The 10,218-nt window shown below is 37.6% G+C and overlaps 1 protein-coding gene across 3 annotated transcripts in view; it reads left to right on the plus strand.

Annotated features, from left to right (window-relative positions):
• Positions 1 to 10,218, plus strand: part of RCHY1 (ring finger and CHY zinc finger domain containing 1, E3 ubiquitin protein ligase) — a 30,553-nt gene that overhangs the window by 3,279 nt on the left and 17,056 nt on the right. For 2 of the 3 annotated variants that reach the window (XM_008567308.1, XM_008567309.1), the window contains exons 2-3: positions 3,636 to 3,755; positions 4,012 to 4,127. The exons of the other annotated variant lie outside the window; for it this stretch is intronic. In XM_008567308.1, the coding sequence (XP_008565530.1) occupies positions 3,636 to 3,755; positions 4,012 to 4,127 (236 nt within the window). The remainder of the gene's footprint in view (positions 1 to 3,635; positions 3,756 to 4,011; positions 4,128 to 10,218) is intronic. 3 annotated transcript variants of the gene reach the window in all.

Consider the following 10,218-nt stretch of genomic DNA (forward strand, 5'->3'; position numbering starts at 1 on the left):
CCCCCCCCCCCCCCCCCCCCCCCCCCCCCGCAAGCCAGTTTCACTTAAAAATGTCACTGATGAAGCACTAAAATCATTAATTTTATCAAATTCAGTTCTTCAGTATATATCTTTTTAATATCCTGTTTGACAAAATGGGAAGTTTTCATCAAGCACTTCTGCAAACTGAAAATGTATGGTTGTCTTGAGGAAAAGCTCTTGTGCAGTTAATTGGATTGCAAAGTGAATTGTTGCTTTTTTCAACATTTTTTACTTGAAAGAACTATAGACACTCAGACTTGGGTATTAGGCAGAAATTTTCTTGAAAAGGAGGGAAGTGAGACTCATGACAGGGAAACAACTGACAGTATTTGTTGCCAGTGATAAAATTCAAGTTTTCTTGTAAAAATTAAAATTTTGGATAACTTGTATTAGCTTCTGTGAGCTTGGAAGCTTCCCTAAATACCCAAATACTTTTCTGATGAGATTTTCTTCCCAATATCAAGGCTTTTAAAGAACGTGATTTTTTTATATATAGCATGTTGTATTAGTCCATTTTGTGTTACTATAACAGAATACCTGAAACTGGGTGGTTTATAAAGAAAATGAAATTTATTGCTTATAGTTTCTGAGGCTGGGAAGTCCAAAGTCCATCTGGTGGTGGCAACAGTGAACCAGAGGTCTCACATTGCAAGATGGTGGAAGCAGAGAGAGCAGAGCGAGCAAGAGACATACTCTCTTCTTTTAAAGCCCTCAGAAACACGCCCTGACCACCATTTTTAATCCATTTAGAACAGCATGGTCTTACAATCTAATCATCTCTTCAGGGCTCCACCTTTCAATTACTATAATAGGATTTCCCACCCTCTTAACAGGCACAGTAGGGGCTAAGTTTCTAATACATAAAACTTGGGGGACACAATTCAAGCTTCAGGGAATTTGGGGGGGACATAATTCGATCCACTACACATGTCAAATGTGAACGTTTGGAAGATCTACATAACTCAGTGAACTGGTATTTTCCAAATGACCAATACGGTTGAAAGATCATTCAAAGTGCAAGATAGGTCAATGGGCTTTAATGTAACAGAAAGAAAAGTTCGTTGATAAGATTTCATATTCCATGTTGTGACTAACCTTTGAGTTGTTGAGTTTTGGTGTAGTATCAGAGAAGAATATCCATAATTCTCTGAAAAGGCTATACTTTGTTTTTCCAATTACGTATTTATGTGGGGCCAGAGTTTCTTCATATACTTCAACCACAGTTGATTTGAGTGCAGAAGCGGATATGAGAATCCAGCTATTTTGGAGGACAGTATAGTTATTTTTCATTAAAATACTTATGTTAACATGTAATGGGTTTGTTACTTTTAAAAAGAAGTAATAAATATTTTAAAAACCTACCAGTTGTAATTTATGTTATGGTATATGTCAGTTTATATAACCCGTATAAACAAAAGCTCTTTGGGATTCTCAGTAATTTTTAAGAGTGTAAAGAGGTACTTGAGACCAAGATGTTTGACAACCACTGTTCTGTAGTATGACTATGAGAATATGTGCTTGAGGAGGGTTGAAGGACAAGGCCATTGGAAGTGAGAAAGTCAAGGAACTGAGAGTTAGGGTATTGGAAGGATCTTCATTCTGGATATGCAGTTCTGTAAAATTTAGGACAAGTGTAGTGCTGGAGAGAAAGGAAGCCAGGTGTTGAAATCTTTAAAGAATGAACTGTTAAGTCATGGCATAGGAAGCCTTCTGAAATGAGTGGATCTGCAAGGTCACAGTGTTCTGTAAAGTACTGGATTAGCCCACTGGCCTTGAAATCTCTTGATATACTAGTTAGGGTAAGGTTAGGTTGCTGTAATGAAAAGACCCAACAATAATGTGGTTTAAAGAATAAAGAGTGTGTCTTCTTACTTAACAAGGCCACGATGAGCGATCCAGATTAGTGATCAGGTCTTGTTCCACCTGGTCACTCCAGGGACCAGATTTTTGCATTGTATTATTTTGCCATGTTTTAGGGCATGTGGCCATCTGCATGATCCATGCTGGGTTGCTGCCATATCCAGGTTTCATCTGATGGAAAGGGGAAAGGGATGAAGTGTTGCTTTGTGTTGCTTCACCTCCCATGGATTTGTCACCCCACTTCTGGGTGACGGAGATGCAAAAGATTACTCAAAGCCCATCTCTTCTGAGCAGTGAGAATCCCCGAAGTGGTTAATCTCCTGCTGGAACCCTCAAGCAAGAGGGATCCCTTCCTTGGGCAATTAACACCGAATTGGGGTTCTCTTCCTGCATTTATTTTCCAGACCAGGAAGTTACAGGAAGAGAACAAAGGTGGGTATATAGTTTAACAGTATAGGCTGGGCACTTTCAGTGAAACAAGCCAGATGACATTCCAGTAAGGCAATTAAGTGGCCTTATCAACACAAGCTTGATCTCAGCAAACATTCCTTCCTATAGCAATTTCTCAGTATCTTTACATAACAATCAGTAACTAGTCTGTCTTTGAGTCAGCTACCTTGTGTGCCACAATCCTTATCTTGCAACAGAGACTTATACCCTGAGGAAAATTTCCTGTCCTTGCAAGGTCAATATTTGAAACTGCAAGGCTTTGGAAAACCAGGCCCTGTGAAGTACATATGTGTTATAGTATATTCCACAATGAGGAGGCATTCCCAGTTTCTTAACCTTCAGGCACTGATTTCATCTGCTTATATTCTTTTGGTAAGAACTTAGTCTTTTGGTCACAGCTAACAGCAAGAAAGGCTGGGAATTGTAGTGTAGGTGGGCGATCATGTGCCCAGGAAGGAGGAGAGAATAGATTTTGGACAACTGGTAGTCTTTACCACTATTGAAAATAAGGCCTATCTATTGCATTTATTCTTCTGCAATATTAGGTATATAGTTGAAGATTAATAAATGCTGGTGAAATAAAAATATAATCTTTCGAATATGTAATGTTGAAGGGTTGAAGTATATAAATAAATTTATCTAGAAATGTCTAAGAGGTCATCTGGCTGCTGTATAGGCTGAGAATGAGATTAGGGTATTGTGGGATTAATTTTTAGTATAGAGATTTCTTTTTTTAATTTTTTAAAATATTTATTTTTAATTGATCAATATGCAGTGTAGTTGATATTTATGGCCATTTACCAATTCCTCCCTCCCCCGCCTCACTCCTCCCACTCCCATCAACATCATATCTGTTCATTTATTTTAACAAGTTCAGGGAATTATTGTGATTGTTGTGTCTCTCCCCCCCCAACTTATTAGTTTGTATTTTTATCTATTTTTATTAAAATAAATAAAAATACATGTAAGTGAGAACATGCAGTATTTCTCTTTCTGTGCCTGGTTTATTTCACTTAACAATTTTCTCTAAGTTCATCAGTCTAGGTATTTCTGTCCTTCATAATTCTTTTATCTTTAAGGCTGTGTTCAACTTCATACAGACATATAAATGTTGAAGGGAATAGTTAATATAAAATATGCCAAAAATAGTGAAATGTTTAGGATGAGTTTAGCAACTGATCCATTGGTTGTAATCTTTGAATTCGTTCCAGGAGGAAGAAGAGGAGGAAGAAATTTTCTTTCTGCATTGCAAATTTATCCTCTCTTGGTTCTTCTTGTATCTCTTTTTCTCCCCTGGAGTTTAGGCACCTTGCTGTGACAAGCTTTATACTTGCCGGTTATGTCATGATAACAATGAAGATCACCAGCTAGATCGCTTTAAAGTAAAGGAAGTGCAGTGCATAAACTGTGAAAAAATTCAGAATGTAAGATTTTATGACATATTTCCATTTTTTTTCTTTTTAAAAAACTTTTTTTAAGGTGGCTTGAAAAATTTAATTGAAAGTATGCCAGTAAGACTTCTATCACTCTTAAGAGTAAACACTATCTTAGACTTAGATGTTTAAAAACTTTAAAAAGTAAAACTGCATATCCTTTAACATAAATTCTCTATATTCAAATTATAACTCCAAATGTTTTGGTAAATTTATTCCAATTTTTAATTACATGTGTTTTTCTTAGGCCCAACAGACTTGTGAAGAATGTAGCACATTGTTTGGAGAATATTATTGCAGTATATGCCATCTGTTTGACAAAGATAAGAAGCAGTATCATTGTGATAGCTGTGGAATTTGTAGGTACTGTATGTAAATGTTCTTTTCTAATTCTAATGTGTCTAGACAAAAATAGTTTTTAAATCAATCATATTGGGTTATAATTTACATCTGGTAAAATGCATTCATTTTAAGTGTCAAGTTCAGTGAATTTTGACAAACGTGTGTGTTACTATCAACGCAATAAAGATATAGGCATTTCTATTATTCTAAAAAGTATCTTCATGCTTCTTTTTATGGTAGTCATTTAATTTGTTTATTGACTATTGTGTGGCTATTTAAAATTTTAACTTTGGGGTATAAGATATGTTTTTTAGGCAAATGAGGTAGAAATTAGGGTAGTTTTTTCTTTATTAAGAAATAGTTTAGGGGCCGGTCCAGTGGCGCACTGGATAGTGCGCCGCTTGGGAAGCGCGGCGGCACTCCCGCCCGAGGGTTCGGATCCCACATACAGACCGGTTCCCGCTCACTGGCTGAGCGAGGCGCGGGAGCCGGACACGGAAAAAGACTAAAGACAAAAAAAAAAAAAAAAAAAAAAAATAGTTTAAAATTATTAAAAAATACCGGCATAGTTTATAAAAACTGGAAAATGCAGAAAAGTAGATAATAAAAATAAAATATCCTACAGTCCAACCTTCCATTGACATGTTGGTGTATAAGGAATTTTTTCCTTTCTAAAAACTCTGAATTATGAGTATGTTTTTGTATTAGTCTGTTTCTGTTGCTTATAACAAAATACACAGAACTGGGTGATTTGTAAGAAAGTGAAATTTATTGCTTACAGTTTCAGAGGCTAGGAAGTCCAAAGTCTAGGGAACACATCTGGTCAGGGTCTTGGTGGTGGCATTAGTGACCCAGGGGTCTCACATGTCAGAAAATGGCAGAGCAAAGAGAGAGTAACCCCTCATGTGCTCTTCTTTTAAAGCCCTCAGAACCATGCTGATGACCACTATTTTTAATCCATTCACTACAGCATAACCCTACCATCTAATCACCTCTTCAAGGCCGCACCTCTCAATTGCCATAATAGGATTTCCCATCCTCAACAATTACAGTGGGAATTCAGCTTCTAATATATGAACTTTGGGGATACAATTCAATCAATCTATAGCATTCCACCCCTGGCCCCCAAAGTTCATGTCCTTCTCACAGGTAAACACATTCATCCCATCCCCAAAGTCTTAACTTCTTTCAACTCAAAAGTCCAAAGTTCAAAGTCCCATCTGTGAAGTCAAAACAAGTTATGTACTTCTGAGATACAATGGTGGGACAAGCATAGGGTAAATGTTCCTATTCAAAAAGGGAGAAATAGGCCAAAAAAAGGGGGTAACAGTTCCCAAACAAGTCCAAAACCCAGTAGAGCAGGCATTAAATCTCAAAGCTGGTGAATCAGGTACCTTGACACCATGTTCAACCTCCTCTGCACGCTGGTGTGCAGGTTGGGTCCCCAAGTCCTTGGGCAGCTCTGCTTCTATGGCTTTCCTGGTCTCAGGCCACACTTCAGCTCTCCCAGGCTGGTGTTCCGCTCCAGGAGTTCCACAGGTCTGGAGTCTCCATGAAGGTCCTGCTCTCATGGCTCTGCTAGGCATGGCACTGATGTGGTTTCTCTGCTGCAGCTCCGACCCCATGTTTCCACTTGGCATTGCTCTAGCAAAGACTCTATGCGGTGAATCTGTCCCTATGACAAACCTCTTCCTGGGTCTCCTGGCTTTTCCATACATCCTTTGAAATTGGGGTGGAGGCTCCCAAGCTTCCAGCAGCTCTGGCATTCTGTGAGCCTATAGACCTAACACCACGTGGACTCTGCCAAGGCTTCTTCTGGCTTGTTTTTTCCAAAGCTGCACATCCAGTCACACCTGGGGCCAATTTAGCCACGGCTGGAGCAGCCAAATCTGCTGGGTTGCTGGTGCTGGAAGTGGCTTTCTGAAGTGCCCCTGGGCAGTGAGACTGTTGAGGGCACCTCAGGCCTGTTCCCTGAGACCATTCTGTCTCCCTAGGCCTTTGGGCCAGAAATGGAAGGGTTGGCTCAGATGCTTCTGCAGTGCCTTCAGGGCCTTTTCCCCTTCTCTTGATAATCCCTTTATTTTGTACTAATCTTAGCAGCATTGCATTTTTCTTCTGAAAAAGCTCTCTGCTTCTCTACCACATGGCCAGGCTGCAAATTTTCCAAATCTTTATGCGCTGCTTGCCTTTTAAATTCTGACGTTAAGTCATGACTCGGCATAGGCTAAGTTATGTATTAGGGTGTTATAAGTATTTAATGTATACATAGGCTTTTATAGTATTTAATATATACAAAAGCATAACACATATTCGAGGGTACTTCAAAAAGTTCATATTCTTTCAATTCTCTTTTTCCACAAACTTTTTGAAGTAACCTCATATGTTAAAAAGTATAAAAATACAATGAGCAAACTACCCAGTTTAAGAAATAGAATGTTAACAATACTGTTGAAGTTGTGGGAGTTCTATGTTCAGTCCTTTCTCCTTGTCCCTCCTGGAGATAACCATTATCTTGAGTATTTTCAATAACCTTCTTACTTTTCTTTTATATAGTTTGTTTTTAAGGAAAGATAAAAAACATAACAAGCGTGTAGAGATCATAAGCAAGCAACTTTATGAATTTTAACAAAGTGAACACATACCCTGTAACCATCACCCAGATCAAGAAATAGAACATTTTGGGAGCGCAGTGGCGCTCCCGCCGAGGGTTCGGATCCCACATACAGACCAGCCACTCACTGGCTGAGCGAGGTGCGGGCACAACACCGAGGGTTGCGATCCCGTTGCTGGTCCCGGTCCGGTACGGGCGCAACACTGAGGGTTGCGATCCGTTGCCGGTCATGAAAAAAAGACAAAAAGGAAAAAAAAAAAAAAAAAGAAATAGAACATTTATGGCAACTTTACAGCCTCCCTTATACCCGCTGCAAGTTAATACAGTTTCCTAAAAGTTGCCATTATGCTGACTAATTTTTTGCTTTTTTTTGAAATTAATTTTTTTTCATTGTACATGTTTATGGGGTACAGTTTATTATTTCAATATGTGCGTGTATCATATAATGATCTAAACAGAGTAGTTAGCATATCTATCACCTAAACATTTGTCATTTCTTTGTGGGTCCTCTTCTCAGCGTCCTCTTCCAGCCTTTCTCAGGGTCTTCTTCCTCCCTTCTCTTTCCCTGCCTTTGGCCGTGCTGACTTTTTGAACTTTATAAATGGTACCATACAGTATATACTCTTTTGTGTTTTGTTTTATATGTTTTAAGGCCATGTCATTAGATGTTCACATACTTAAAATTGTTATGTTTTCCTCTGATTGACCCTTCTGTTATTATTACTATACGATGTCTCTTTTTATCTGCAGTAATAATGTTTCCTGCCTTAAGATCTACTGTGTCTCTATCAGCTTTCTTTTATTAGTTTTTGTATGTATATCTTTTTGCATTCTTTTATTTCCAGACTTTTTTTAATACTTAGATCTAAGGCTTATATCTTGTAAGAAGCATATAGTTGAGTTTTATTTTTGTATCCAGTTTGATAAAGACTCTGTCTTTTGATTGGAGTAGTTAGTCCATTAATTATTATTATAATTATGATATATTTCTGTTTTGATCTACAATGTCAGTATTTTCTATTGCCTTAGTATTTGTCTATTTGTCTTTTTTCTCTCCTTTCTTGCCTTCTTTTGAATTAACCAGTTATTTTTGTGTTCTAATTTTACTCTCTATAAGCTTGTTAGTTATATGTTCTTCCATTATTAACTTAGTGGTTATCTTAGAAATTATAAGATATATCTGTGGCTTATTAGAATAATATGTTTTTCACTTCCTGGGCAATATAAGGACCTTAAACACTGTGAGGATTTACATATATTGTTGTCATGTATTTACCATTTCTATTGCCTTTCCTTCCTTTGAGTCTCCAGCTTTATTTTTGGGGTTACTTTCCTTCTGCTTGAAGAATTTTCTTTTGTGTTACTTTCACTGAGGCTCTGTTAGTGATGAATTCTCTCAGTGTTTTGTCTCTTTGAAATGTCTTTATTTTGCTTTCATTTTTTTTTTTTTTTTTTTTTTTTAAAGATGACCGGTAAGGGGATCTTAATCCTTGACTTGGTGCTGCCAGCACCACACCCAGCCAGTGAGCGAACCGGCCATCCCTATATGGGATCCGAACCTGGGGCCTTGGTGTTATCAGCACCGCACTCTCCCAAGTGAGCCACTGGGCCGGCCCCGTTTTGCTTTCATTTTTGAGTGATAGTTTTGCTGGGTATAAAATTCTAAGTTGATAGTTTTTTTGCTGGCACTTTAAAGATAGTCTGGTTTTCCTGGTTTCTGTTTAAAAGTTACTTCTCAGGATTTTTATTGCTTCTTTGAAGGTAATGTCTTTTATCCCTCTCTTGCTACTTTTAAATTATTGCTTTTTGGCAGTTTTTCCATAATTTGTCCAGGTTTATGTGTAATATATATCTGGCTTGGGGTTTGTAGAGTTTCTTGAATCTGTAGCTTGATGTCTTTGGTCAATTTTAAATATTTTGGGCAAGTATCTCTTCAGATAATGTTTCTGCCCCATTTTCTCACTTCTCCTGAGACTCAAGTTTCACTCTGTCCCATATCTGTCTTACATTTTTTTCCTATATTTCTCTTATTTATGCTTACATTGGATAGTCTCTACTGACTTATCTTCCAGCTCTCTGTTCTGCTGCATTGAATCTGCTGTTAAACCTATTACATTTTTATTTTATTTTTTTAGTTACAAAATTTACATTCAGTCTTCTCTCTCATTAGCTTCCAGTTAGATGAAATTCTTTACCTTTTTCTTTTCTTGAGCTTCTTAATCACAGATGGTTTCAAGGCTGTTCCAGATAACTCTAATATCTTGATTACTTGTGGGTAAGTTCTGTTTTCACTTCTTTCTCCCTTGCTGTTTGGTTCTACCTTTTGGCATTCTTGATACTTTTTTAGTTGATTGCTGGACATAATACGTAAAAGGCTGTATAAGCTCTGGGTGATGTTTTTCTCTGAAGAGAATTTACTTTTCTTTTGGTAGGCAGTTAACGCAGGGACAGATAACTTTAATCCAATTAAGCATTGATATGATTAGAGGCTAAGTTTCAGTTTTTCATAAGTTCTATTCTATTTTCTTCCCCCTTCTCTTAGGCTTCTAGAACAGGGCCCCTTAGGGATCTTGACTTAAAAGCCAGGAGTGTTTACCAGGGCATCTCTTTTGTGGTAGGACCCAGACTCCCAGTTTTTGCCTCCTTAGCACAGGGAAACTACCAGAGGTTTTACTTAGTTTCTTAGTCTCTTCCACTGCTTTCTGCTTAGCTTCTTAGTTTCTCACAGCACTGTTTAGGGTCTGCAAATCTCTCAAAGAGGAAAGAAGCAGAGAATGTTGACTCTGCCTCAGTGTATTTCCTTTCCTTTTGAGGTCATGGCCCTTCAACACCTCAGTTGCTCTTTACTACTTTTAAATAGCTTGTTTATTATCTTTAAATTCAGCTTTCTAGTTCTCAGTGGGGACTTCTATAAACTATATAAACTATTTCAGGTTTCAGATACTTTTCTAATAGGTTCTAGCTTATAATTACTTCTGGTGCTTTTTACTTGCATTATTGAAATGCAGTACTGATTCCAGATCTCAAATACATCACTAATAGGTTCTGTCTTATCATTACTCTGTATGTGCATCACCAAATTCAATACTTTTGAAAACTTTGAGAGCTCATAATTTTGTTGAAGAGAAGATGGCAATCTTTACTACATAATTGCAGAACTTATTTTTTTTAAATTTTGTCAGTGTACAATGTGGTTGATTATTGTGGCAAATTACCGAAACCTCCCTCCCTCCTCCTCCTCCCCGCTCCCTCCCAACGATGTCCTTTCTGTATGCTTGTTGTATCAATTTCAAGGAATTGTAATTGTTGTGTCTTCCCCCCAGCCCCCCCGGTTTTTTTTTGTATTTATTTATTTATTTATTTTTAGCTCCCACAAATAAGTGAGAACATGTGATATTTCTCTTTCTGTGCCTGACTTGTTTCACTTAAGAAGCACTTCTCTAAGTCCATCCATGTTGTTGTGAGTGGTAGTATTTCATTTTTTATAGCTGAGTAGTATTC

This window comes from Galeopterus variegatus, unplaced genomic scaffold (genome assembly GCF_000696425.1).
Source record: "Galeopterus variegatus unplaced genomic scaffold, G_variegatus-3.0.2 Scaffold309, whole genome shotgun sequence".
NCBI classification, from domain to species: Eukaryota; Metazoa; Chordata; class Mammalia; order Dermoptera; family Cynocephalidae; genus Galeopterus; species Galeopterus variegatus.